The following is a 27,272-nucleotide window of genomic DNA, read 5'->3' as shown; positions in this document are numbered from 1 at the left end:
CTCACTTTCCATTCCACTAAACCGTAGACAGGTTTCCGGAGCAATTTATTGATCCAATTTGTAAGCCGAAATATCCTGTTTCTCAGTAAATACTTCCACAGCCTGCTTGATTACTTCCACAGCCTGCTTGATTACTTTCACAGCCTGCTTGATTACTTCCACAGCCTGCTTCTCATTACTTCCACCTCCTATTTATGTTCCATCCTTCAGCCGATTGGCCAACAAAACCTTGCTACTTTCGAGCCAAAGAGCATAAATACATACTTCATCCCACCCTTCCTTTTCCTTCGCCGTCCAGCCCTCTTCCACGCCATGCAACTAGGGTTAACCATTCTCGTATTATGACGAGCTCGCCCTATACTTCCATTGGAGCCTAGACACGAAGCAATACTCTATACTTGGGGTAAGTGTATCTTGCACTGTTAACCCCACCACTTATCTCATAGATGTGTTAGGAATATTCTGCGCTTAGCAAGATGCCGTACTTCAGCGGACCACCTACTTGTCGACTCTGCGGAGAAGAGACAACTCATGGTGTTACCAACTCGACAAATACGTTGGGAAATGCAGACCGCCCTTACTATGCATGCAGGTGTGAGGGCCGCAAGGGGTTTTTTTCCTTTGACGACTACCGTGGAATTCAAGATGAAAATCCCCCGTGCAATTGTGGGAGACCATCTCGGTGTGTAGTTAGGAGTATGTTGTCTGAGTTGTACATCGAGTTCCTATGTGCGACGGGGGTTTGCGATTTTAAGACTCTTGCAGGCCCCGATGGGAGCCAGAGCATAATTCACCCTGCTGATATCCCAGAATTGATAGATATGGGGAGGATTTGAATTAGATTGCGCGGTAATGAGAGATTTGCAGAATGGGAAATACTAAGTGATTACTATGCTATTGAACAAAGAATAGGCGATACTGTGGTAGGAAGGATTATATAATGGAACTTCACTTTACTAACAACATGCGACAAGAGCTGATTTAGACTGCTTAGTTGACCAGTCACCTCCTTAAGGCGCTGCAGGTTTCTTTCAACAGTCAAGCCAATATTAGCATAGTTCTAATTCCTTCCTTCAAATGCAAGAGGCCCCAACATTGATACTGTTGTCATGAATTTCTCCCCAAAAGTACCTTAATTATAGGGGGCCTAATTAACCTCAGTCTTAACATGCAGGTGAAGCTGCTTATCTAGGTAGGTCGAGTGCATGTTGGGACGAGAGGGGGATATGCCAGCCAAGCCGCTGTGTTATATCGTTTCTCTCCCAATCCTATTTTATCTTGTTTTCCCTCTTTTAATCCTCGTCCATACAACAATACCAAGAGCTGCACGTAATGCCGTGTCTGCATCTCATTACGTCTCCTTTTCCTTGAATGGCTCATTCAGGGGATTGACTTGCAACCCACTGACAAATTAGTAATCAACGACGCCTTTCCCTGGATGTCACCAAGCGCCCTTTCATGGACTAATTAATTACCCGCAGCCCAGCTCATGTCGTAATACAGAGATAAATAACCCAGGCCGGGCCACTCCCTCTAGTATCAATCGAAGCTCAACCACCCAGCTAATTAATTAGTATCTCTCACCTGAAGAGAAGAAAAAAAAAGAAGCAAAAAACCATGCCCAACATAACCCTCTACCGCAAAGATGGCTCCTGCTCCCTGGCCCCGCACACCCTGATACGCCACCTCTCTATCCCCTTCACCGAGGTACGCATGGCCGTCGACGCAGACGGACGCTACCAACCCGCCGACGGCAGCCTCACGAGCGCGCAATACCGGCAAACCATCCACCCGGCCGGCTACGTGCCGGCGCTAGTCATCCACGACGCCTCCGTCACCATCACGGAGCTGCCCGCCGTGCTAACCTACATCGCATCCCTAGCCCCCGAGCGCGACCTCCTGGGCGGCTCGGACGCCGTCCGCAGGGCCCAGGTCGCCGAGTGGCTCGCCTGGCTGTCGGGGACGGTGCACAGTCTCGGGTTCGCGGCCGTGTGGCGGCCGTACCGGTTCGCCGACGAGGGCGGCGCGCACGACGCCATCCGCGCCAAGGGGAGGGCCGTGGTCGGGGGGTCGTTCGCGCGCATCGAGGAGCGCCTGGGGGGTCGGGAGTGGGCGGTCGGGGAGGCGCCGACGGTTGTGGATTTCAACCTGTATGTGTTCCGGCGGTGGGGGGAGCAGGTGGGTGGGTTTGAGATGGCGAGGCAGTTTCCGAGTTATGATGCGGTGATGCGGAGGCTGGAGGGTTTGGATGGGGTGAAGAAGGCGCTGGAGGCGGAGGGCTTGAAGCCTTTGTTTTCGTGAGGCCTTTCGGGGATGTGACGCATTACGTGTTGTTTTGGAGATTTCTACGGAGAGTTCCATCGCCATACAGGTAGCCAGACTAGAAGCGTTTCCCCTTTTATTCAAGTCGCATCATTTTCCTGCTCAGCTCAGGGGGCTAAGTTATACAAAGAGAATACTCGACCAACAGGATCATCTCTTGAGGCGAAATGCACACCTCTTTTAACATTCAAGCTGAATCTAGTGCATTGTATTTGTTTGCCGTTATAAAACAGGCGGTACTGTGGTAGGAAGGGTCGTATAATGGGACTTCACTTCACCGACAACATGCGGACTATTTACTTGATCAGTTACCTCCTCAACGCGCTCCAGGCTTCCTTCGATAGTTGAGCCGAGGCTCGCATGGTTCCAATTCCTTCCTTCAAATTCGAGAGCCCCAACATTGCGGTCATACTCTTCTTATTAATTTCTCCCGAAAGTTAATCATGGGGACACTAATTAACTCCAGTTCCAGTTTCCGAGCCCGACTCAAGCCCGACTCAGGGCTGTCTCAACATTTTCAATATTGCAATATAAACTCTGTGGGCAACGAGTACATAAACCCGGTCGAGATCAAGGCAACCCAACAATTCGTGTTGCTCATGTAATTACACTCGAGCAATATGCCGCTTTAACCGGAGCCAGTCCAGGTAGGAGGCAAAAGTCAAGGTAGAAGACAAATTACGACTGTTCCAAGTCCCGGCATTTTGCCAGCCAACCCAAATAACGGGGGACCGGCAGATTGACTGCCAATCTATACCGGTGCTGGGAACAGCCTGGCCCACGACCATGCCGCATATTTAGTCTCGGACGGGGCTCTGGATTCCTCGGGATGAAATGACTCACGCAAGATAGGCATCCACCCATCAAGCCTGCGATCCATCCCACCATGATCCACTCATTTTTCGTCGTCGCGGCCCTGGCTTCAGGGGTAGTGGCCGACTGCACCCGGGCCGCACTCCAAGAATCAGCCGATCGATACCTCGAGTCCCAGAGCACCGGCGAGCTACAGTCCATCTTCGCCGCCGACACGGTGGTATACGAGGAGAACAACAAAGTCACAGACATCAAGACCAGCATCCTCAAGCAGCCCCTCAAGATCGACCATAACCACACCATCCTCGACACGACCGCCTGCGCCGCCTACCTCGAGCTAATCATCACCGACGCCCGCAACCCGCACGTCATCGGCACGCAGATCCGGCACAACACCACCGCGGACGGCAGCAGCCTCGCCGTAACCAAGATCGACTCGATCGTCTCGACAACCGGCGACTGGCAATTCAACGCCACCAAGAGCCTCTCGTACATCCTGCAGGAGGACTGGTCAGCCCCCGCGGCGCCCGACAGCCGGGCCACGCTCCAGGCGGCCGCGGACGCGTACCTGGACCTCTGGGGGAACTCGGACGCGCCGGTGCCGTGGGGCACGCCGTGCGAGCGGATGGAGGGCAGTTCGTACACGGGCAGCGGGTCGGCGACGGACTCGTGCAACGTGGGGATACCGACGGGGGCGGACGTCCTGCCCGTGACCGGGAGGCGATACGTCGTCGACGAGGAGATGGGCGCCGTGAATGTCCTGTGTACCATGTCGGTTATGGGGAATGCGCCTGATAGCCATGAGTTCCGGCTCGTGGGGGGGAAGCTGAGGTATGTGCATACCATTACGATTATGCGGCGTGCGAAAAAGAGGGTGCCTGCTTGAATGGGGAGGGTGGTGAGTGAGTAGGCGTGTATTGCTGGAAGGGAGTGGGTGAGAGGGTGCAGAGTATATGCGAATCCGAGTAAACATGGGTTTATGAGTGAATCCAATGACGCATCTTCACGCCACGCAAATGTGAACGTGGGCCGGCTTAAGCTCTCGAAGCTCTCGTTCCCCGGGCAAGGACCTCCCGCCATTCCAACCAAGTCTTGTGAATGGGCTGGCGGGCGTAATTGAGTCGTGGAAAAGAATGGTTGACATGTCCGAGTGTGGTTAGAAAGAGACTGACTGCCAAGTCAACGTGTTGCCGCTGAACAGATCGGTGGACGTAGTAATAGTGCACAGCCACTTATGGGGGGGTTTCGAGGCTAAGGTGATGAGACAGCCCGAACATTCAAGCTCCTCACACAACATAATCAAATGTGTTGAGAGGCTGTGCTTAAATGGGCGTGTTGGGGTTGGACGTTGGACGAGCAACGGCAACCCCCACGTGTCGAGTGATTTTCCGGGAGAAGCCTCGAGAAGCCTGCCTGTCATATATGGAAATGCATTGAGTAATTAACGAAAAGGGGAAAGTTGCTGCTGAGAAAAGACTCCCGAAAGCGCCAAAATAGAACAAAAAAACGAGGCAACAGCGGAAAGAGAATAGCCTGATTAGTTGAGGCGTATGTCGTCTGACTGATAGGCGAAATGAGCGCAAAATCGTGCCGTTATCTTAATTTTGTTTCTGTCAAGACGAGATATGCCCGTCCGAGCCTGAGCCTCTGCTCTGGAGTGAAAGAGTGAAGCCAAGATGTCGATCAACACCGGATGTGATCTCGTTCATATTTGACTCCCCTTTATCCCTCTTCAAGCAACGGCCACGAGGACGCAATCCCTCCGTCCATTCATTAGAACTGCGTCCGCCCGCGCATTCCGTAGTCGACGCACACAATTGCGCCATCCGGGGTGAAACCACCCGCGAGTCCATCTTAGCCGGTGACGATAACCTAGCCGCTTTTTGTTGACGCCGAGCCCACCGCACCACACAGGACGCACGCGGGACGAGGCTCCGAGCCTCAACCAACGCCGATAGTAACCCGTCCAATCGGCGCATCGCCTTCCTGCCCACGCACACGGCGCACCTGTTTCAAACAATATATCGAGTCGTCAGATAACCACCCCTAGGGTCCGGGTAGGGCTTGGCGTGATATATATGATCATTGCGTCATCCTCCTTGGGGATGTCGACGACGATAATGACAGATGTGTCTGCTGGTGTAACTAGTGTGACTCGCAAGTGGCAACGTAACGCTTCTTGGTGCATAAGACTTGGCAACCACTGGGACAATACAAAGTAGATCCGGGAGCATCTGCCTCTACCTTGGTCGTTGAGGAAGAGGCATATAATGGCTTGTCTCTCCGTTATCGTTCCATCTTGTGTCACTCGAGCTTGCATCGCATCACCATCTGCATCATGTCCGCGTCCAAGTTCATGTCGTTCCTCTCGGCGGCTGCCTGGCGCGTGGCCGAGCCTCTTCACTTGGTGCCGGTCGTCACCGCACCCACTGGGCCTCCTCCAACAGTGCCCAGCGATGAGGTCTTCCCCGTCCACTACTTTGACGATACGTTCGTGAACCGGAAGATGATCATGTGCTGGACCATGAAATTCGACGATGTGCTCGACCCCGAAGCTCTGCGCAGCTCCCTGGCGAGGCTCTTGGAAATTGGCGACTGGCGCAAGTTGGGTGGACGGCTCAGGTTGATAGAGGTAAGGCCAGGCCGCGCGGACGCGGACGCGGACCCTGGGTCGCTGAATTCCATTAACACATCTGCCACTGTAGAAGACGGGAAAGCTCGAGATCCACGTCCCAGAGAAATTCACCGCTGAACGGCCGGCCGTGCGATATTCCCACGTCAACCTAGACATCAGCATCGACGAAGATCCTCTAGCATCGCAGCTCCCCAAGGCGACAGACGTCCCATCCCTCCACCCCGGGCCCATGAGATTCCGCTCCCTCGGCAGCGGGCCCGGGTCGCCAACCACGATCGAAGACTACCTCAACAGCGACAACCCGCAGCTCGCCCTGCACATCATCTCCTACACCGACGCGACGCTCGTCTCGCTCTCCTGGCCGCACACCATGACCGACGCCATGGGCCGCCGCGCCCTCATCACGGCTTGGTGCCAAGTCCTCGCCGGCAACGAGTCCGAGGTGGCGCCACTGCTCGGCGCGCGCGAAGACGCCGCGTCGGCGCTGGGCGCGGCGCTCCCGACGTATGGGCAGGAGGAGGCGTACGCGCTGGCGGAGAAGCAGCTGCGCGGTCTGCAGATCCTATTTCTCATGTTTCGCTCCCTCTGGGACATTCTGTTCATGCCCAAGGTCCTCCAGACGATCGTGTTTACCCGCCAGGCGGTCTCCCGTCTGGTGCAGGAGGCGAGGGACGATATTTCCAACGACGACCAGGTCGACAAGGGCGCGTTCGTCAGCGAGGGGGACGTGCTAACGGCGTGGTCGACGCGCATGGCGGCGCTGGCGCTTCCGCGCGGCTCGACGCGCTCCATCGTGGTGGGGACGGTGTTCGAGCTGCGCGGCCGGTTGAAATCCATATTCCAGTCCGGCGGCGTGTACATCCAGAACCTGGTCTTCTCCGCCACGGCAGTGCTGCCGGCCGCCGAGGTGCTCGGGAAACCGCTGGGCCATGTGGCTCTGGCCATTCGTCGGACCATCACGATGCAGACGTCCGAGTCGCAGATACGGGCGCAAGCCCAGGCTTTGCGTCGATCGCTCGACGGCAGCGGCCACATGCCTGGGTTTGGGGACGCGAGCAGCCTCATCGTTGGCTTCAGCAACTGGACCAAGGGTGACTTCTTCAACGTTGTGGACTTTGGCCCGGCCGTGGTGCATAAGGGTGAAGAGCGTCGTGAGAGGGCTGGGAAGCCCGTGTATTTCCACTCTCAAACTCACGAGGAGACGCCCATGGCGATCAACATTTTCAATATTCTTGGAAGAGACGCTGAGGGGAACATGTGGATCACGGGATATCTGCCTCCTTCGGTCTGGTTAGTGGTCGAGGAGGAACTAAGAAGGCTCGCCTAACTGATGGGCTTGTGTTGATGTTGGCTTGGTTGTACACTTTTGTTAACCTATATCATCTCGTTTCTGTAAGCGCGTACCAAGCCTACAGGGGAATATTTCCGGTTCCTACGAGTGAATTTTAAAAACGGCGGATTATTTATCCTCAACACTTGACTATCCCAATGACCATGTATTATGGGATTCACTTCGGTGGCTACCCCGCGCAGCCTCAACTGCACAACAACAAAGTCGCGTCTTATCCCTTTCCCGACCAAATATATGCGCCCGAGGACTTTACCCGCGGTTGCGAAGGTGGTATTTCCAGAGCCAGGCACACCCCAGGTGCTGCCAGACTGGCCCCAAACAAACGGGCAACTGTGGAGAAGACTATACATTCGCGGCGTAGAGGAGTTTGTGGAGAGACTTCATGGTTATCGCCCCGGCGGCTACCATCCCGTTCATCTGCACGACCGTCTACACGACGGCTGGTACCGGGTCATTCACAAGCTGGGATACGGTGGATACTCGACGGTGTGGCTTTGCCGAGATACGAGTTCCGACACACCGAAATATGTTGCGGTGAAGATTCTCGTCGCCAGCGAGTCAGAACGGGAGTGTCGTGAGCTCCTTGTCAACAGACTCAAAGCAGAGGCTATTGAGAAGAATCCCGGTGGAGAGCACATATGCTTGCCCCTTGATCAATTCGATGTTCACGGCCCCAACGGCACGCATATCTGCCTCGTCTATCCTGTCCTATGACCTCACGTAGGTTCCATAGCAGCAATCTTCGGTCCGGAGGAGACGGTCGACAAGATCCAACAAGATGTATCACGACAGGTTGTGGAGGCACTCTCTGCGTTACATAACCGCGGCACCCGCCACGGAGGTTAGTTGTCTGGCTGTCTTCTAGAGTGTGAACAACTGCTAACAGCGACCTAGATTTCCGGCCCTCAAACATACTTCTACGGCTAGATGGTCTTGATGGCCTCGACGAGGAGGAGATATTCGACCTATTTGGGGAGCCCGAGAGCACCCATGTCGGTATCCGCCCAGACTCTCGGCCTACACCGAGATACAGCTCGGCAACCACTGCCGACCAAGTTCGGCATCCCGATGGATTATCGCGCTCCAGAGATGATCCTGGATGGCTCAGCAAGTACTACCGCGGATCTCTGGTCTCTCGGCTGCACGCTTTTCGAGATTCGCACGGGACAACGTTTGTTCAGCATATCTACACTGCTAGGGCGCGATAAAGGGCAATACCTAACAGAAGTCGCACTGCTCATTGGAAGGCCATCAGATCCCTGGTGGACATCCTGGGATTATCGGGATCGGATATTCGAGACCAGCAAGGATCCAGACTGCCGGACTGTGAAGGTCAGGCCCGGGGCCCTCGACCCAAGGACTCCCGACCCGCGATCAATCAGGGAGAAACTCGCCACTTGTCATCATTGTACATGGTCGGAATGTGCACACGAGCTGCATCAACTTGTACCCGAAGTTGAGACTAAGCTATTGGCAGACCTTCTTGGGAAGCTGTTGAGGTATGAGCCGGGGGAGCGATTGGCGGCGCAGGATGTGCTGAAGCATGACTGGTTCAAGATATGAGGCCTTGCAGAATGGTACTATTAAATCGGTTGGCCATAGCACGAAGAAGATGGGCAGATGCCGGGAGCTACGAGGGCAGGGAAGCCGGTGCAGAGTGCTGCTCGGGCAGATGCATAATTACGTGACATTCTCTTCAATAGTAAATAGAACGGCCTCATCACCCCAACGCCCGGCCTAGGCAAACAAACCGCCCTCGAACTCACCCAGCACAGCCCGTCACAAATCCGGCTAACAGTCCGCTCCCCCTTCAAGCTCGCCGCCGCCGCCGCCTCCATCCGCAGCCACTCCCTAGCAGCCGTATCGATCTCGCCCCTGGTGAGTGGGACGTATTATGAGCCTGTTGGGGTGGATGCGGCGACTGGGCTGGGACGGGATGAGGAGATAATGAAGAAGTTGTGGGAGTGGACTGAGAGGGAGTTGGAGGGGCAGGGGAGTTGATTCTGGGTATCTTGGGTATCACCTCTGGCGTACCAATGTCACCGGGGCAAGCTTTCTTCAAGGGGTATAGCCCACCTCGTTTCCGAAGTTTATCACTACCGTCTTGCTCCTTAGTCTGTCCAACATCGTCATCTCGCATCGTATCTTCTTGCAAACCACTTCCCAGCCACCGCCCTCTCGTCTTCGGCTGTAGGCCATGGCAATCTTCTCTAGGGGGCTGCCAGGCAACACCACCTGGACGTCACGTATCCTGTACGACTCTGGCAATGTCGACAGCGCCAAATATCGCTGCCGGGGTTGGCTGTCAAAGGGAAAGTCGTCGTCGGCGAAGGGGATGTCCCTATAGAAGCCCCCCAAGCAGCCCCAGTCCACTGTCCGACATGGCAATACCGCCGAGGAGCTTTGTTCCGTTCTGCAGGTATATATTGCCCGACTTATAGTGCCTGCGCAGAAACTCTAGACGTATAAACACCACGCAGGTGACGAGAGCCACGCTGGCGGATGCTCTGCTCCCGGTCGAGAAGCGAGGGTGTCGGTGTCTGGCGCACCGCGATCAAGGCCAGTTACGTTGTGGACGATGCGGACCCTCGGGCCAACAGGACGGTGGCCATGGCCGTTTCCTCCTCCGCCACAGACCCCATAGCCGTCGCAGGCCCGACCTGTAGAAACGCATCGGTCACAGGCGGGTCGGCCCTCGGCGCACTTGACCCTTCGGATTCTAGACCATCAGCGGACGATGATGGGATCAGCCGGGGGAGCACAGGAGAGTGTCTTCGGTATATCGATATCATTATTGTATTTGTATTGGTATCCGGGGCTGAGGAACTGGCCTAGCCCAACTAAAAAGACACGGCGACAACACGAGGGGGACCTCTAAAGATAAATCGTACTACAGACCATCCGTTCCGTGCTAATACCATCCAAAACAAAGCCCAATTCACGACGACTTCTTCGCCGCCGCCACCTTCTCGGCGCTCTCCCTCCTGCTCTTCCTCCTCCTCCTCCACGCACGCACCTCGTTCAGCAGGCCCATGACGAGCGGCACGCCGACGGGGCCCAGGAGGGGCAGGTAGACGGCGACCTTGTGCTCGTCGGGGAAGTAGAGCTGGCCGACCATGCTCTTCTCGAAGAAGGCGCGCTCGGCCTCGGCCTCGGCCACGCGCGCGTGCGACAGGCTCTCTGCCGAGCCCAGCGTGTCGCACGCCAGCCGGAGGTGGTCCATGGCCTTTGCCACGCCGTCGGCTACGCTGCCCGGGATCGAGATGGACGGGAGCGCGAGCGAGAGGCGCGCGAGGCTGCCGAGCGTCGACGACGCCCGGAGGAGCAGGTCGGCCGACCGGACCCGCGACAGCGTCGAGAGCCGGAGCGGGAGCGATCCCGACTGCGGCGTGCCCAGGAGGGAGAGCAGGTGGGACGTGAAGGTCAGCAGCGGCTGCTTGAGCGTCTCCGTTGAGACGTTGGGGGTGTCGCCGGCTAAGGGGAGCAGATATACGGAGCCCCACTGGGGGATTAGCCACGACTGGGAGGTGGCAGAGGAGACGCCGTCGCCGTCACCTTCCCCTTCGGCGCCCTGTGGGGATAGACCGATGGTCTGGTTGCCGATGAAGATGATAAAGTTGACGGTCGGAGCGCCGCCGATCGAGGGCGACAGCGGCCATTCAGCGGCATTGATAAAGGACGAGAGGTCCTCCTTGCTGAGGACTTGGGATTGTACGCCAGGAGCCGCATAGAGCTGGACTTGGGTATCGATGGTGAAGTTGTGGATCGGACCGAGCACCTCGAGGACCGGTTTCATAAACTGATCAATGGCCGCTTCGATCTCCCAACTCCTCGGCCGGGAACCGCTCGCAAAGAGCGAGAAGGTCAGGTGGTAGGTGGGAGAGTATTTGAGGGAGCGTGTCGTACGCTTCGCGAGTGACTCGGCTACTTCGGGCGTGAGGCTCTGGGGCCGCTGGTCCGAGGGAATCGAGCTTGTCGAGAGGAGGTAGGAGATGATGGCTTGCTCTTCGGCGAAAGTCGACCGCAGCTGGCCGGCGATGTAGGTGGCAAGGGACGAAGACGACGAGGTCGGAGACGGGATCGTGTTGGGCCCGTAGGTTATGTCGAGCACGGGAGAGGAAGGGTGAAGGGCTGCGCCAGTCGAGTCCCCCGGCATGAGCCTGATTGTGAGGGCAGAGTCGCCGACTTGTTCCGCCTCGTCTCCGTCATCGCGCGGGGATAATTGGAGGCGCAGGTGGTGGCCCGAGAAATCGTTAAGATCGTCGAGAGCGTGCTGAGTCAACCGCAAGAGATTCTGGGCCTCCTGTTCGTGCAACATGTTGGCTTGGATGGATATGCGTAGAGGAAAGACGGGGCGACAGGCCTGGGGGAGGGAGAGTAAGAGGTCAGCATGACGGGTTGCACGCAATTGAGAGAAAGACAACGAACCTTGCCGTCAGCCCACTCCATCATCTCATCGAGGGGCAGATCTGCCCTGTAGATGGTCGTCGTGTTCCACCATATCGGGAGCCCCAGGCAGAGGACGATCAGCCAGAAGGCGAGGATCACGTAGCTGCGCCGGCGAGTATCTGAGGGCTTCTCCGGGGGCGGTTGCTTGCGGGCTGGTGCGACGGCATCCTCCTTCTTCTCTCCCGTCACCGCCCGCAACACGGGCACAGAATCTGCTGTCGTTTCCGCCATGCCATCACAATTTGTAGGTCAGTTTTGCTGCTGCCTTCTGGCCTTGGATCCTCGTAAAGCTACCTGCCTCTAGTCACGGACGCGGTCACGGGTCACCGTGGTCTTTCTGACAGAAGGAGCTAGTATGTATCAACACGTGGAGATAACAGGGCTCAGATTACTGGGCGGGGATGTTGATAAGCTACGGACAGGGGACAGGGGTCTTTCGCGATTCGGCTTCACATGATTTCCTAAATCAGCAGATTGAGACGAGCTTCCCCGCAAGGATGGAACGAGAGGCTGAAGAATACGAACCAACGCCAATTATACCAGTGGCAGCCCGCAGAATTGTGGCAGTCGTCGGCTTGATGGAGGCTGGAAACGTTGAAACGAGTTAACGCAGATTGGTTGGCACTTAGCTCGGACCCCACCATTCCGTCGGCGAACATTACGAAGTAGGTTTGGTGCTTCAAGAATCGAGCCGAGGCTCCTCCTGAGGAGTGCGGACCATGAGCGAACAGTCGCTGTCCGATCGGGAGGGAGGAGAAGGGAGGAGATAGCCTGACTTGAGCTTGCTCTATCATCGACACAACCTTGTCTCCGAGTCTGCAACAAACTAGACCTCCCAATCGCATCCGATTTGGCGTCGGGTCTACCTCTGTCGAAGTTTACCATCGAACCCAATCTTTGCACTTCGATCAGTGTAGGCACCTAGCGGGTCGTTGGCCGTAGCTGGAGCTGAACAACTCTCTACTGTCCAAGGGTTCACATTGCAGACATGCCTCGTAAGTACACTACCTATCATGCGACTCACTTGCATAAAAGCACTAGCTGCCTTGCTAACAGTTCCCCCCCCCCTCCCCTCCCCAATGCCCAGTTCCCCTTCCCGTCGCCGTCCCCGCCATCGCGGCGGGCGCAGCCTACCTCAACGCCCGATCCGGCTTCTCCTACGATGCGCGGATGGCCTCCTGTATCCTCCCCACGGTACTCGATCTCGGCTGGGCTTCGTACCGGGGCCGTCTGAACCTATTCTACCGGCTCGAGTCGCTCGCGACGTCCAAGTCATCGGCCGACCGGCCCTTCCTCCTATTCGAGGACCGGCGACACACGTACGCGCAGGCCTACGACATGGTGCTGCGCTACGGAAACTGGCTGCGGACGCGCATGGGCGTCGAGAAGGACCAGATCGTGGCCCTGGACTTCCAGAACACGGACCAGTTCGTCTTCCTGTTCATGGCCCTGTGGGCCATCGGCGCCAAGCCGGCCTTCATCAACTACAACCTGACGGGCAAGGCGCTGGTGCACTGCATCAAGAAGGCCACCACGAAGCTGATGCTGATCGGGCCCGAGGCCGCGGCACAGGTGGGCGACGACGTGCGGAAGGAGCTCGGCGGTGATATCCGCTTCGAGGTGTTTGGGCCCGAGCTCGAGGCCGAGGCCTTGGCGACGGATCCGGTGCGGTTCCCCGACGAGCTGCGGGCAGACGTGACGGGGGAGAGCATGGCGATCCTCATCTACACTTCCGGGACAACGGGTCTGCCCAAGGCTGCTATTGTCTCGTGGGCAAAAGTGACGGTGACCAGTGGCTTTACCAGTAGGTTTATTGGGATAAAACCCACCGATGTCTACTATGTGGTATGTTTCTCTCTGTCATCTACCACTTTCACCCCCCCCCCCCCCCCCCCCACACACACACACAACCAAGGGGGTAGAACAACCCGAACCGACCAGGACTGACAACACATACCCAGGCAATGCCCCTCTACCACAGCACCGCCACGCTAATGGGCTTCGGCCCCGCACTCCGCCAGGGCGCGACCATCGCCCTAGGCCGCAAGTTCTCCACCTCCGGCTTCTGGCCCGACGTGCGGCGCCACGGGGCGACCATCATCCAGTACGTCGGCGAGACATGCCGATACCTCCTCTCAGCGCCTCCGCAGATCGACCCCGCGACAGGCGAGAACCTAGACCGAAAACACTCAGTGCGCGTGGCCTTCGGCAACGGCCTGCGGCCCGACGTGTGGGACCGGTTCCGCGACCGGTTCGGCATCGACACGGTGGCCGAGTTCTACGGCTCCACCGAGGGCAGCTTCGCTACGTACAACCTGAGCCGCAACCGCTTCAGCACGGGCGCCGTCGGCCGCGGCGGCTGGCTGTTCAACCTCGCCATGCGCGGGCGCGTGGCCGTCGCCGAGTTCGACCACGACGCCGAGCGCGTGCGCCGGGACCCGTCGACGGGCCTCTGCCGGCGCGCGCGGCCCGGCGAAGCCGGCGAGCTGCTCTTCCACCTGCCCGCCCGCGACGTCGGGCGGCGCTTCCAGGGCTACTACGGCGACCGCGAGGCGACGGGGCGCAAGGTGGTGCGCGACGTGTTCCGGCGCGGGGACGCGTGGTTTAGCACCGGCGACGTCGTCCGCTGGGACGCCGCGGGGCGCTTCTACTTCGCCGACCGCGTCGGCGACACCTTCCGCTGGAAGAGCGAGAACGTGTCCACCGCCGAGGTGGCGCACGTGCTAGGCCTGCACCCGGCCGTGCGCGAGGCCAACGTCTACGGCGCCGCCCTGCCCCACCACGAGGGCCGCGCCGGCTGCGCCGCCGTCGTCCTCGACCCGTCCGCCCTCACCGCGGACGGCACGGGAGCAGTCACAGGGGACGCGCTCAAGAGCCTGGCCGACCACGTCCGCGCCGGCCTGCCCAGGTACGCGCTCCCGCTCTTCCTGCGGGTCGTCCGCGGCGGGGCGGCGGCGATGCGGACGACTGGCACGAACAAGCAGCAGAAGCACCAGCTGCGGGAGGAGGGCGTGGCGCCGGACAGGACCGGCGGCGACGATGTCTACTGGCTGAGGGACGGGACGTATTCCAGGTTTGGGCCCGGCGAGTGGGCCGAGCTGGCGGGCGGGCGGGTCAAGTTGTGAAGAATCAATATCATGAGGAAACGATGTCATGTCCCATGTGGTGTGGTGTGTCGGTTCGATCTAAATTCAGGCGACGAGTCTGTTCTTTTCCGGTCGATATGTAAATATCAGTATTAACAGTCAATACGCTTCATGTGCCATATAACCTCGTTATCTTTCGCTTTCGTACTGCGCGTCACTCGCTCAAACCTTGCAGGTGCATTTACCGTTTACTTCATTTTTTGACCAGTCATCTAATACCTCGGTTTGCCATTAACAACTAATCTCGTCAAATCATGGCCGGCTTCTCAGCGGCGACCCTCTCCAGCAAGGAGAAAACGTGCACCAGAGCCGGAAGAGGGGGGCTCTCCGCCTGCCTGAGTCTATACTTGGAAGAAGAATATACTTAGAAGAAGAAGCAGAAGAAATCATCAGCCACCTAAAGCGCTGGCAACCCCAAGCATCCCACTAGAAAAATTCTACATCGCGCTTTTACGACGCAGAGATGCCCAATCCCACCCTCCCCTGTCCCTGGTTCCCAAACGACGACGACGACGCCGTCGGTGTTCCTCCCCCTCCTCCTCCTCCTCCTCCGGGGCCCACCCCGGGAGTAGTAGCATTCGTCCCCGTGCGCTCCCTCATCCTCCGGCCCTCCATCAGGCCCCTCAGCCCCCTCTTCTGCAGGCCGATGACGCTGCTCAGCTCGCCCGTCCACACCTCCCTCGTCGGCGACCGGCCCCTGTCGCTGTCCCCGCGCTCGCTGCTCCACTCGCTCCCGCTCGCGCTCGCCGCCGCGGAGATCTCGCCGCTCGCCGGCCGCCCGCTCTGCGGCTGCGCCGAGGTGTTGATCCTGAGGGCCGCGGCCCGCGACGAGAGGCCGTTGGCATCGCCGTTCGGGCTGGCGTCTGCAGGGCTCATGAGCCCGTCCAGGCCACCGGCCGCGAGCGGGAAGAAGTTGGGGTTGAGGGTGCCGTCGATGCCGCGGCCGCCGCCGGCCGCCATCGCCGTCGCGTTGAACACGGCCGCCGCGTTCCTCGAGTCGAGGAGGTTGTGCAGCCTCTCGACCACCGACTCGAGGAGGCCGTCGATGCGGTACGGGCGCGCGATCTGCAGCAGGCTGCAGAGGATTTGCGGTGTGCAGAGTGGGGATGACAGCTGAGGTAGGCTGGACGTGTAGATGAAGTGCAGGAGTGCCTGTATGGTGAGGTTCGTGTGCGGAAGGTATAGACACCTGGGCCTGCTGTTCGGTGGCAGGGTTCGCGGTGTCGGGGCGGTGTTGATCGTGGCTGGATCTACGCCTGGAGAGAGCGTGCCGCCAGACATGGAGGTGCCCGCGGTGCTCGGCGGCTTGCCCGTCGAACTGTTGGCCGACATGATGGTGGTGGCCATGGACATGGAGCTGTCCATGGTGCCCCTGCTGCTGGGCGTTAACGTCACCCCCGAGCTCCTCATTGTGCTTCCGGGGGCCCCCGAAAAGGAAGATCCTGCCCCTGACTTCAAAGTGGCGGCATCGCTCCCGTCTTGTGTCGCCGTTCCTTCGCGAAGGAGCTGCACAAAGTATGGGCCCCACCGTCTTGCGACAATTCGGGAATTGACGGGTATCCTCTCGCCGCCGATGCAGAGGATGTCCATGTCTGACAGTTCTCGTAGCCCCATGGCCTTCTCGCCGAGCTCCTCGGCTGCCCGCGAGTGAAACCGTCCGCCGGCGGTAATGCCCGCTTTGCGAGCGAGGCTGAGCCCCGGCTGCGTGTACGGACTGCTCGCCGAGACGAACCCGGACATGGGATTTGTCTTCCTGGGGTTGTCGTAGAACCCAAAGGCCTCCAGCTCGACCATGCACACGTTGGTGAAGTTGATGCGGCGGTGGTTATAGTCATCGACGAGGCTTCTCTTTCGGTTCCCAAGGACGACGAAGGTGTTTCTCCTATTCCAGAGAACGCCACGGTTCCAACTGCCTTGGCTGAACACGGCACCGCCGGCGTCGATGCGGCTCCACGTCAGGCTCCGCAGATCGAGCGCCCATAGCGCATACTCTTGCTTCGAAGATGTCAGATATGTGCCGCTGACGACGAAGTGGGTGTCGGTGATTCCCCCGTTGGGGAACCGCAGGCCGGGGGGGCCGTATGTGCCCGTCATTGGCCTCTCGCTCAAGACGCCCTCGCTAGACCTTATCTGTAGCTCCAGCTTGACATCTAGGAAGTTATAATTGCTGTATATCAACATGCTCGACCCTGGCTCTCTCGCCTCCTGGCTGATTCCCCCCTCCTGTCTCTGAGCACCGTTCGCGGCACTGGCCTTCCCCACCCTCGCCGCGACAGGCGGAGGGAGCGGGGCGACGACGCTTCGGTAGGCGCCACAGCTCTTACCCAGTGACTGCGTAGATGTCCATTTCAGACTCCGCAGGTTGAAAACGCTGATCTGCTCGATATAGTGATTCGCCCCATCCTGGCCACCAACGACAACCATCTCGGCGCCGCCCGACCCATCGATGTTGATCCCGATCCGGCCTTCGTTCGGGTTTCCGACGGACGGGTTGTGTTGCAGGGCAGACAGGGGAGCTTTGTGTGACGAGAAGGTCGCCGACGACGGCAGGATGCATGCGCAGTGTGCATAGCGGCCCTGGGGTGAGTCGTAGGTGGGAATGTATGTCCATTTCTTGGTGGGTACGTCATAGATGTAAATGTCCGACATGACAGTGACCTCGGTCTGTTGGTCTTGTGCCGAAGGGCTGGTGGACTGGCTTGGGGACGGGGACATGCCACCATAGCAGACCAGCTTAGTGTCGCCGAGGGCGCACATGGAGTGGAAATAGCGCGGAGGGGGGATCTCTCCATTAGTGTCGAGCTTGGTCCAGTGCCGCCGGATAAGGTCCAATTCGTAGAGGTCCGCCGTAAGGGGTGCAGGTCTGCTCCGAGACAATATCCTTCCGCCAAAGACGTATAGCTTATCCCCCAGTATCGTCGTCGTCGCACCAACCAGCGGGTGTGGTTCCCTCCCCGTCGTTCGGTGGACGTTACACATCAAGCCTGACAGATGCGCTGACGATGGGGTCCCCGGCGTACCGACAGCAGCCGGTGCCCTTGGTTGGCCGCCGACCTGGGGTGACGGCCCTGCCGACGGTGGCCCATTGCTTCTCGGGGTCAGAATATCCCGCTGATCCTCCCCTCCATTATTATCGTGTTGTTTTGCCAAACTTGCCAAGCTGCTCTGGCTGCTCGTCATACTCGAATCAAGCCCAGTGCCAAGCTGATTTTGCATGTAAAGTCCGCTCATCTCTGCCGAAGATGCTGAGTCCATTGTGCTCGTCCGACTATCCATGTACGTCTCCGAATCGAAGATTGTAGCGAGACTACCGTGTCGCGGGATTGCTAGAGGCGTTGGGGGGCCCGTAGGCGACAACTCGCCGGGCGGGGGCACAGGGAGTGGTTTTGCGAGACTGTCCTGGAAGCTTAAGCTTCGACCATGCTGTCTCTGTGTTGAGGAGGGGAAATTGGAGGACAAGGGAGCCGAAGTTGTTGCTTTCTCAATGGCGATGAAGGGTTCGGACGGACGTCGGAAGCCGATATGCGAGGGCTGGCGGGATAGTTTGGCAATATCGTCCCGGCCGGGCGTGATCCTCTTGATGCCTCGGAAGGCTGAGGAGATGAGTTCGGAAGGGGACCTGGACGAGGGCGACCGCTCCGACCGTCCTTCGTTCTCCGAATCTGAGAAGCGGCTAGAGTCGCCGGCGGCGTAGAGCTGGCCTGAGTAGTTGGCGGTTAGTCCAGACCCCGACATGCTAGGCGGCCTGGCTTGCTCAAGGCAAGCGTCAGGTCCGGGAGCGAACCTGGACGACGACGGAGCGGAGCAGGGGAGATTGGAGGAAGGAATAGGAGGAGGAGGAAGAGGAAGAGTAGGAATTGAAACTGGACAGCGAGTCCAGGAGAGGCCGAGAAAATTGGGTAAGAATAGGTACAGGATGAGCCAGGGCCAGAGCCAGAGCCACGTCAAGGCCAAGGAAATGGAAGAAGCAGGACGGGACGTTGGAGTTGTGTAGCGTAGTCTTGATCCACACACACAGACCCGACCCACGACCCAGGAGGAGCCCACGATCACGGCACTGTGCCGCCACGCCACGCGAGCAACGACCGGGATGGGGCAGAGAAGTGTATCAAGTTTCAACGGCTTCCAGCTCGGCGGAGCGGATTATGATGGTTTGACAGGTGATATCGCCCGGGGGGGTATCCTACCTTTCGCGGCGGCACTGTGGGCTCGACGTTGCAGTTCTTAATTTCCCGGGTGACCCTGGCAGGGGAGTCAGAGCGGACGATCTTCGCTCTTTCGCAGGGCCTTCTTCAGCGAGGGCAGTAGAGAATCGAGAGCGGGCGGGAAACGAGAGGGCAGGTGGTTTGTCCCACAGCAGCGCGGACCATCGCACAGACATTCGTTTGTGGAAGTGGAAAGGTAGACGATGGGAAAGCGGAGATGCGCGAGGGCTAAAAAGGGGACAGATGGGCGCACAATCGGGGCAACTGGCTGAAAGGGTGTTGGATCGCAGGAGGGGAGGGATGATAGGCCAGCAAGCGCAGAAGCGAGGCGCGGCAAGGACGGACTCGACCCGTACATGCATGTACCTTGGTACAGTTTGATGGACTCAACGAAGTCGGTATGCGTAGAATTTGTACCTCGGACACAGTGTAGGTATGTTTATTACAGGGGTACCGGATTGTGCACAAACCATCCATCACACCGAAACCAAACAGAGTAATCTAGATCCAGATTCGTTGGTAGCGGTCAGATTGTTGCGCCAATCACTATTTTAAATCAGAATAGGTATTGCACTCAATAGCTTCTCGTATTGGCAAGACTCTGTTAGCCCTGTGTTATTTCAAGAGCTATTTATTTCGTCAAGGATAAGGGTGCTTGATCTTCAGGTGAGAATGTGTCATAGCTCCTCTATTTGCATTTTACAGGAGATTACACACTGTACTGGTACCTGAGCAAGCGCCCAGACCTCCAGTCCCAGGGAACATCCATGGGATTTAGTACGGAGGTACCTGGAGCATCTGTTCGCTTGAGAGGCACGTGAAAGCCGCTGAGTTTCCAGTGCAAGTGGAAACGATCCTACCTAGGTACGCCCAAGGATCGATTGTGGGATGGAGTTAGATGAACTGCGTACATCCGTAAATAAAAATAAAACAAACAAAACGGATGGTTTCGATTAGAGTAGCTAGCCCTGTTGTCAATTCGTCTGGAAAGAATCGAAATCGAAATCGAAATTCTTCCAAAACGTGGCAGGGCAGGGATTCCTCGTCACCCTACCCTACCCTGCCTGCCCTACCTGAGCTACCTCCCTGCCCAGTACCACTACAGTACACTACCGGCCTTTGCTGTTCTGTTTCAGGGATCCCGTAAGTTCGTCATCGCTTTTCCAGTCACCACGATTCCCAAAATGGGCTCACATTGTCGCTGCTGGAGGGCATCCTCATAATGCACCGTGCACCCCGTTGCTTTGGCCTCCCATTCGCTTAAGCTTGCTTTACTGTGGGTAGTGCAGCAACCATGCCGCTCCCACCACATCATCCGAGCTTTGCCGCAGGGGTTTCCCACCAGACCGTGGATCGAAGAGGCTTGACCATTTTGGCGTTTGCTTATCAGTTTCGCCGGCGCTGACCTCGCGACGTTCAGGGCTGGATCGACGATGAGAGATGTTTCGTTTTCCTTTTTTGTTCTTTATTTAGGTTGTTTCCTTCATTCCTGCATCAGGAGCTACCTGGAATTATTCCCTTGATCCTCGTTGAAGTTGGCTAAGCCAATGGTTCCATTAAACAACAGGTACATACAGACGTGCCAAGATTGGGTGGTGGATTCATAACGATATCCTCCTCCTTCTCCTCCTCTGGCCCGCAATCATCATCCCGAGGTATACCTCTTCCTCTCGTCCCTCCTTCAGCTGGGCACAGACGCATGGGTCAGACACATAGTCAGACGCCACGCTCTCCCACTAACGCGGACAACACATTCCATTCTCCACATCCGGAAAGCGCCTGCCCCTTTACGCGTCCTTGGGGAGAGAGGTGAAGCGCAGGTACGGCTTGACGGCGCGGAGGTTGGGGAACAGCTCCTTGGCCTTCTCGCCCTGGATGCTGGGGTGGACGATGACGTCGTCGCCGGGGGTCCAGTTGATGGGCGTGGTGATCTTGTGCTTGTCGCCGGTCTGCAGGGAGTCGACGATGCGGAGGACCTCGGAGCTGTTGCGGCCGGTCGAGGCCGGGTAGGACAGGATGGTGCGGATGGTCTTCTTGGGATCGATGATGAAGACGGAGCGGATGGTGAAGGCAATGCCCTTCTCGTCAACGTTGGTGGTGTCCTGGTAGTCGAGCCTGTGCGGTTTTAGAGCGTCAGCGTCGGCTCACCATGATTTCCTCCCCACTTCCTTCCCCCTTGGAGCCTTGGAGAGGGGTGATTGGGAGGGGAAGTTAGGGGGCGGGGGTGGCTAAATAACGTACATGTCGTAGAGATAGGCCACCTTGCGCTCCTTGTCGGCAATGATGGGGAAGCTGACGAGGGAGCCGGTAACCTCCTGGATGTCCTTGATCCAGCCCTCGTGGCTGCCAAGGGTGTTGGCCGACAGGCCGATGAGCTTGACACCGCGCTTGGTGAACTCGGGCTCGAGGCGGGCGAACTCGCCGAGCTCGGTGGTGCAGACAGGGGTGTAGTCCTCCGGGTGCGAGAAGAAGACGAGCCACTTGTCGCCAATGAACTCGTGGAAGTCAATGGGGCCCCCGGTGGTGTCAGCCTTGAAGTTGGGGGCGATTGAGCCCAAGCGGAGACTGGAAGAAGCAGTGTTAGCAACCATCATTGGAAACATGAACTATGAGGTTGTGGCCACATACGGAGCTGGTCGCTGGTCGGCCATTGTGAAAAGAATCTGAGCTGGTGGTGGTTTTCTTTGTTTTAAACCTGCTACTGGTTTATAGGGGTCGCAGAGGAGTAGTAGGTGGAAGAGATGTAAACAGGGTGATGATTATGATGAGATGTTGTGGTGGGGGAGGAAGATGTGCGGGCGGGGGGGCTGGCGACGTATTTATTTGAGATGGCAGAGCCAAGTCCCTAGATTCCGGCACCACAGAAAGTCACCTTCTTCGCATTGATTCTTCATATTGATTACTAAAAACAACGCAATACCGATTATCTGGCTTCAAATCTTAAGCTTCCGCGCGAAATCAGCTGTCAGTGATGTCCCTGTTGAACTCTTCTCCCACCAACACTGCCCCGCAGTTGACGAACTGGGGAACCAAGCTGCCCCTCACTAACCCAGTCCGGTAAGGCGTAGCATTGCGCGATCACCCGTGATTTTAATTGGCAGATGCCATTTTGAACGACAATTATGTGATTTCTACGCCACGCAGTGCTCTCGAGACTGAAACAATAATGTGCAATGAGTGAGGACTTGAGCCTTGGTGCCCGTGGTTTCTCAGAAAGTCACACCTTTTGGGGTTCTATCCTTTGAATCCCGTCCTCCACTTATTAGCAGGATCCCCCAGCCCATCGGCAAGATATGGCGACTACCTAGCGTGCTAGACTTTCCCTTTTTTTGCCCAAACCTCCACGCAGTTCAACGACCGGATCTGAAACCTGGCCTGGAGCAAACTGCCTCCAGTGTACAACGAAGTGTACATGCAAGGCTGTGGCGTCACATCCAGGTACCGTTCTTGCTCTATTTACTAGTGCCCGGCCCGGCTTCCTTGGCCGACAGCCGCCGATTGCCTCAATCGCCGCCTTCGGTGTTTGAATCTCGACGCTTGCCAAGTCGAATGGCTGGGACTCAGTGAGTGCAAAATGGCACAGATTGTGGCCTCAGTCGGTGAGAAGCAGTCCTCGGACGGGGAGAATCCCCTCCTCCCAGGCCATCCGTTCGACAGCCCTGCACGGTGAGAATCCCATTGTGTAGCTTCGCCTCGGCACACTTGATTGCCCCGCCAATCTACAAAGCATCGTCCTTGACCGAGCTCTGTATGATGAAGCGCTGTTACCTGTCAAACCCGGTCCTAGAATTGCCTAGAAGACCCCATGCTTGCTCAGACGTCACGACAGGGAAGTCCAAGGCGTGATGCCGAAGGTAGAGACCAAGTGATGGGCTTCCCCTGAGTGGCCGGCCAGTTACACTCTGCGCCAGGAGCATGCTTTCCACTGATGGCCAGGCGCATACGCCCCGTCCCCAACAGGCGAAACACTCTCTCTAGCCTGTATCCTGATCATGACGGCCGACGACCCAGACACCATGCGGACGAGGCCCCTCTTCAGGTTGCGGGCCACGCCCCGTCCGGATTCGCCGCCTCGGAGCTCGCAGTGAAGGTGGCTTGGGTGAGTGTCCACGGCAGTACGACTGCAAGAAGGTAGCTCCAGGAGAGCGCTTGGGGATTCCAACGCTTGGGTAGCCACCGAGGGTGGAGGAGGGTGCGAAGAAGGAGAGGGTATGGAAACTGCAGGAGAGATGGAGCAGGAGGCTCGCTGAGTGTAAGGAGAAAGTGGGGGCCAGAGTGCTAACCCCTTACCTGGATCATGATCCTTCTCGAAGGCATCATATCGGAAGCAAGAATTGCCGGGTACTCGTGGACCGCCAACCTTAACCGCAACCCAAAAAAAAAGCCGGAACCAAGGCCTCTCCCGTGATGCTCATCTAGTCTCGGGTCCGCACACGCCGAGACAGGTAGAGCGCAAGGCACTGAATACCTGTAGGGTCTGGCCTCGGCCCACGGAACCCCCAGATGTGGATAGAAAGTCGGCGCGGGGAAGGTTGGCTAGGAGGCCGGGCCGCAGGTTCTCGCACTGCTGTCCGGGTCCAGCACAGGGTCCTCGATCCAGTGGATCTCCAACTTTGCCTTGGCCCAAGCGGTGTGGGGGGCGTTTCCGTCGCGCTAGAGGGGGATCTCGACGGTTTTCTGGAGTTGCTCCTTGAACTTCTCCCCAACGGTCCGCGTCGTCGTGTCATGTGGTTTGCAGAGCGACGAAGCCCCGCGGCCGACCTTGGTGGTGACTCGTCCATCGCCGATCCAGTCAGGGGATTACGTCGTTGTTACCTCAGCCGTGACACCCTTGAGTACATGAGCCTCGGCCATTGTTTTAACTTTTAACCAGCGAGAAGAGATGGTCAGCGGGTTTTGCTGCCCCCGATTCGAGTGGCTTTGACGACCGGGTTGCTAGCCTCGACGGTTTTACCGTCACACCTCGGAGGAGATTCCAGGGGAAGTCGTCCCCATCAAGTTACGAAGTGTACTCCGTATTCGATCCGTAGAAGATAACTGAGAACAATGGGGGGGAACACGAAGTCCCAGTATATGGAAAGTCTATCTTTATCATCTATCTCGTACCAGGAAATTGTCTAACCCGGCTGCAGCCTAGCGCATTGATAAACTTGTCCCTTCTGGGGAAAATACGGGGCATGGACCCTGAGTCTAATTTTTGGGATTCAGGGACCCCACGGCTGGTGCGGCTGCAAATTCGGCCCAATGGCGGAAGGTCTCGTGCCAACACTGTTCGTATTAAACCGTTATTGCCCTTGCCGTCTAGCAAATCACAGGCCGCCGCCCAAGACAATAATGGTAGGACAAAATGCAGCCTAGGACTTGGCGTGAGCATCAATGCGACTAACAACCACGCTAGGCCCAATGAGGATTTCAGCTTAAGGCCGAACTTCCCATAATAAGACCGTTGTGCTCCTTCCCTTTATTAGGTGGACAAGACCCTGCAGCTGCCGTCCTCGAAATCCATTGCTTGCACACCCCATCAACTTCAACCCGAGTATTCGGGTCGAGGGGACGCCGTCGGGGCCCGAACATTCGCTCGTTTAACCTCAAAACTCTATTCTACGGGTAACCACAGCTTCGTCAAGCACCTCCCCTCCAAGGTCACACAGGAGGACATAGCATTTGAGGAAGTTGTCACCAAGCAAAGCAAGTGGCACGCGGAACATGCAGCAGGACGCGACCATTGGTGACTTATCCTTTGATCACCAATGACGGCACGCGACGACTGGGACAGCGGCGGCGAGGCCATGATGGGAGGGGCCGGGGGAAGTAGCGAGAGGCTAGGTGTAGCGAGGCATGATTCCGAGCCTCTGGGGAGATCCATGAAGAAATCCGGGAGGATAAGGCCCATTTGTGAGAGCCCAATCCCCTGTCGAGGTTATCTACTGGCTGTGCTTTTGCTAATATTTGTACCGCAGGGGTTTGGATCGGGGTTATCTTGGCGGTGCTTGTTATCGCAGGCGCCGTTGTTGGGGCTCTTGTCGCCAAGAATGTCATTCGCGTTGGCTCTAACTCCAACTCGGGGACTTCGTCCGACTCGGCCTCCGGATCCTCTGCCACCAACGGAGCCGACCCCGGGTCCTCTTCTGGATCTAGCTCGGGGTCTGGCGGGGCGGCCGCCACCGCCACCTCCACAAAACCCGGGCCACCGAAACCGACGTCATGCTCCACATCGGGCAGCATTCCCTCATCGGCCAAGGGGACCATTACGGACCCAACTTCGTGGTTGGACATGGCGGACTTCAACTGCACATTCACCGCCGAAACGGTCGGCGACCTCCCAATCGTGGGCCTGAACTCTACCTGGGATGACTCGGCGCGAGCCAACCCGAACGTCCCGGCCCTAAACAAGGGATGGGGCTCATACAGCAGCCGGCCGATACGCGGCGTGAGCATCGGGGGGTGGCTCTCGCTCGAGCCCTTCATCACCCCGTCTCTCTTCGACTACGACTTCAGCCTGGGCATCTCGGACGAGTATAGCCTGTGCGCGCACCTGGGGCCCAAGGAGGCCGCGGCGACGCTGGAGAAGCACTACTCGACCTTCATCACGGAGTCCGACTTCAAGCGCATCGCCGACGCGGGCCTGGACCACGTCCGCATCCCCTTCTCGTACTGGGCCGTGCGCGCGTACGAGGGCGACCCGTACGTTCCCGGCGTGTCGTGGCGCTACCTCCTGCGTGCCATCGAGTGGGCGCGCCGGTACGGCCTGCGGGTCAAGCTCGACCTCCACGGCCTCCCCGGCAGCCAGAACGGGTGGAACCACAGCGGGCGGCAGGGGACGGTCGGGTGGCTGCTGGGGCCGGACGGGAAGCTCAACGGGCAGCGGTCGCTGGACATCCACGACCAGCTGTCGAAGTTCTTCGCGCAGGACCGGTACAAGAACGTGGTGGCCTTCTACGGGCTCGGCAACGAGCCGGCGCAGTCGATCCCGCAGGCCGACCTCATCGCATGGACGACCAAGGCGTACGAGCTGGTGCGCGGCAACGGCGTCGAGGCGATCCAGGTGTTCAGCGAGGCGCTCCGGGGCCTGGACGCGTGGTCCGGCAAGCTGACGGGCTACGGCGACAAGCTGGCCATCGACATGCACGAGTACACCATCTTCGACAACAACCTCATCCAGCTCAAGCACGCGGCCCGGGTGTCGTTTGCGTGCGACACCTTCACGGCCCAGATCGCCGCCAGCATCAACACAGGCTTCGGCCCCACCATGGTCGGCGAGTGGTCGCAGGCCGACACGGACTGCACGCGGTACCTCAACGGCGTCGGCAACGGCGCGCGGTGGAACGGGTCCTTCTCCGGCACCATCGGGTCGCCCAAGTGCCCGACCCTCGACAAGCGGTGCGACTGCTCAGCGGCCAACGCCGACCCGTCCAAGTTCGACGACGGCTACAAGGTCTTCCTGCAGACGTGGGCCGAGGCCCAGATGGACGCCTTCGAGGCCGGCTGGGGCTGGTTCTACTGGACGTGGAGGACCGAGTCGGCGCCCCTGTGGAGCTACGAGGCCGGCCTGGACGGCAAGTTCATGCCCTCCACTGCGTACAAGCGCGACTGGGGCTGCTCCAAGTCGGTGCCGAGCTTTGGGGACTTGCCCGAGTATTACTAAGGAGAGGCTCGGAAGCTATCTACACTGGTGTGGGGCAGGGTTTGCCATGTTGTGAACGGTGAAAACGTGTTAATATCTAATGTAATTCTGATGGGGTTTCTGCCGACTTCTTGTTTATAGATTCAAGATCCTATATCTCTGCTTCATTTATCATCTGCGCCGTGATGGGGCTGTGTTTATGTCGGTGCAGGTTGGTTCAAGGGAAGCTGAGATGGACGAGTACTCGGTCCGTTGCCCGCGGCGCAGCACCCGGTTGGACCAATCCGCACCGGTTCGCTCACCACCGACCCAAGTGCATATGAGAAAATGGTGCCCGGTTAATCAAAATGTAAGCTCGCATTGAGGCTAAAAAATGCCTGTTGCAGGGTCGGGTCGCTAGGTATGCACTCGTTTTCTTTCCCGGCATGATGGGGGGGGTTCTGGGGTTCTCATAGTTTGGGAATTGGCGATTTCCGTCGTTGATATGTGACTGACTCCTCCGCGCAGCTTTCTCAGCCCCAGGTAGGACCTCTCTCCCATTACAATCCAAGGCCAAGGTAGAAGCAACCTCAAAATGATTTACGCTTCTCTCCTCGCTCCCTCCTTCGTCGCCTCTGCAGCGACGCCGGCATCGTCCCGCAAATCAACGCCACCGACGCGCCCTCTCCCGCCGGCTTGGCCACGATCAATGTCAAGGACCCGCTCGACAACACGTGGAGTCCCGAGT

The 27,272-nt window shown here is 58.0% G+C and overlaps 10 protein-coding genes across 10 annotated transcripts; 7 read left to right on the top strand and 3 right to left on the bottom strand.

Moving 5' to 3' along the window:
* The first annotated feature begins 32 nt into the window (after positions 1-32).
* On the top strand, positions 33-1,089 carry QBC33DRAFT_550734 (uncharacterized protein). The gene is made up of 3 exons (XM_060429106.1): positions 33-90; positions 112-403; positions 456-1,089. The coding sequence occupies exon 3, from the start codon at positions 477-479 to the stop codon at positions 834-836; it is 360 nt and encodes a 119-aa protein (XP_060279225.1). The 5' UTR covers positions 33-90; positions 112-403; positions 456-476; the 3' UTR covers positions 837-1,089.
* Positions 1,090-1,481: 392 nt separating this feature from the next.
* On the top strand, positions 1,482-2,495 carry QBC33DRAFT_613982 (glutathione S-transferase). Its single transcript, XM_060432567.1, has one exon. It carries the CDS (start codon positions 1,618-1,620, stop codon positions 2,299-2,301), a length of 684 nt encoding a protein of 227 aa, XP_060279224.1. The 5' UTR covers positions 1,482-1,617; the 3' UTR covers positions 2,302-2,495.
* A 272-nt stretch (positions 2,496-2,767) lies between these two features.
* QBC33DRAFT_500132 (uncharacterized protein) lies at positions 2,768-4,021 on the top strand (the record flags this gene model as incomplete). Its single annotated transcript, XM_060425662.1, has 1 exon — positions 2,768-4,021. The coding sequence occupies exon 1, from the start codon at positions 3,209-3,211 to the stop codon at positions 4,019-4,021; it is 813 nt and encodes a 270-aa protein (XP_060279223.1). The 5' UTR covers positions 2,768-3,208.
* Positions 4,022-5,418: 1,397 nt separating this feature from the next.
* On the top strand, positions 5,419-7,228 carry QBC33DRAFT_480456 (uncharacterized protein). Its single transcript, XM_060425329.1, has 2 exons — positions 5,419-5,767; positions 5,841-7,228. Exons 1-2 carry the CDS (start codon positions 5,474-5,476, stop codon positions 7,095-7,097), a joined length of 1,551 nt encoding a protein of 516 aa, XP_060279222.1. The 5' UTR covers positions 5,419-5,473; the 3' UTR covers positions 7,098-7,228.
* A 36-nt stretch (positions 7,229-7,264) lies between these two features.
* On the top strand, positions 7,265-8,684 carry QBC33DRAFT_613979 (Serine/threonine-protein kinase-like protein; the record flags this gene model as incomplete). The annotated part of the gene is made up of 5 exons (XM_060432566.1): positions 7,265-7,391; positions 7,429-7,826; positions 7,875-7,962; positions 8,016-8,117; positions 8,155-8,684. The coding sequence occupies 5 exons, from the start codon at positions 7,265-7,267 to the stop codon at positions 8,682-8,684; spliced, it is 1,245 nt and encodes a 414-aa protein (XP_060279221.1).
* Positions 8,685-10,059: 1,375 nt separating this feature from the next.
* QBC33DRAFT_581330 (phosphatidylinositol-glycan biosynthesis class S protein) lies at positions 10,060-11,801 on the bottom strand (the record flags this gene model as incomplete). Its single annotated transcript, XM_060431262.1, has 2 exons — positions 10,060-11,484; positions 11,550-11,801. 2 exons carry the CDS (start codon positions 11,799-11,801, stop codon positions 10,060-10,062), a joined length of 1,677 nt encoding a protein of 558 aa, XP_060279220.1.
* An 852-nt stretch (positions 11,802-12,653) lies between these two features.
* Positions 12,654-14,855, top strand: QBC33DRAFT_599182 (acetyl-CoA synthetase-like protein). The gene is made up of 2 exons (XM_060432019.1): positions 12,654-13,415; positions 13,532-14,855. Exons 1-2 carry the CDS (start codon positions 12,741-12,743, stop codon positions 14,693-14,695), a joined length of 1,839 nt encoding a protein of 612 aa, XP_060279219.1. The 5' UTR covers positions 12,654-12,740; the 3' UTR covers positions 14,696-14,855.
* A 35-nt stretch (positions 14,856-14,890) lies between these two features.
* QBC33DRAFT_252157 (uncharacterized protein) lies at positions 14,891-18,710 on the bottom strand. The gene has a single exon (XM_060423009.1). The coding sequence runs from the start codon at positions 18,449-18,451 to the stop codon at positions 15,167-15,169; it is 3,285 nt and encodes a 1,094-aa protein (XP_060279218.1). The 5' UTR covers positions 18,452-18,710; the 3' UTR covers positions 14,891-15,166.
* A 1,678-nt stretch (positions 18,711-20,388) lies between these two features.
* On the bottom strand, positions 20,389-21,912 carry QBC33DRAFT_252133 (thioredoxin-like protein). Its single transcript, XM_060423008.1, has 2 exons — positions 21,163-21,912; positions 20,389-21,036 (listed from the first exon to the last, which is right to left on the bottom strand). Exons 1-2 carry the CDS (start codon positions 21,522-21,524, stop codon positions 20,709-20,711), a joined length of 690 nt encoding a protein of 229 aa, XP_060279217.1. The 5' UTR covers positions 21,525-21,912; the 3' UTR covers positions 20,389-20,708.
* A 2,801-nt stretch (positions 21,913-24,713) lies between these two features.
* Positions 24,714-26,566, top strand: QBC33DRAFT_460317 (glycoside hydrolase superfamily; the record flags this gene model as incomplete). The annotated part of the gene is made up of 2 exons (XM_060424978.1): positions 24,714-24,816; positions 24,882-26,566. The coding sequence occupies 2 exons, from the start codon at positions 24,714-24,716 to the stop codon at positions 26,564-26,566; spliced, it is 1,788 nt and encodes a 595-aa protein (XP_060279216.1).
* Positions 26,567-27,272: the final 706 nt, after the last annotated feature.

This window comes from Phialemonium atrogriseum (genome assembly GCF_030411735.1).
Source record: "Phialemonium atrogriseum strain 8032-3 unplaced genomic scaffold QBC33scaffold_35, whole genome shotgun sequence".
Classification (NCBI taxonomy): Eukaryota; Fungi; Ascomycota; class Sordariomycetes; order Cephalothecales; family Cephalothecaceae; genus Phialemonium; species Phialemonium atrogriseum.
The sequence above is the reverse complement of the archived record's forward strand: the minus strand, read 5'-3'. Positions and strand labels throughout refer to the sequence as shown.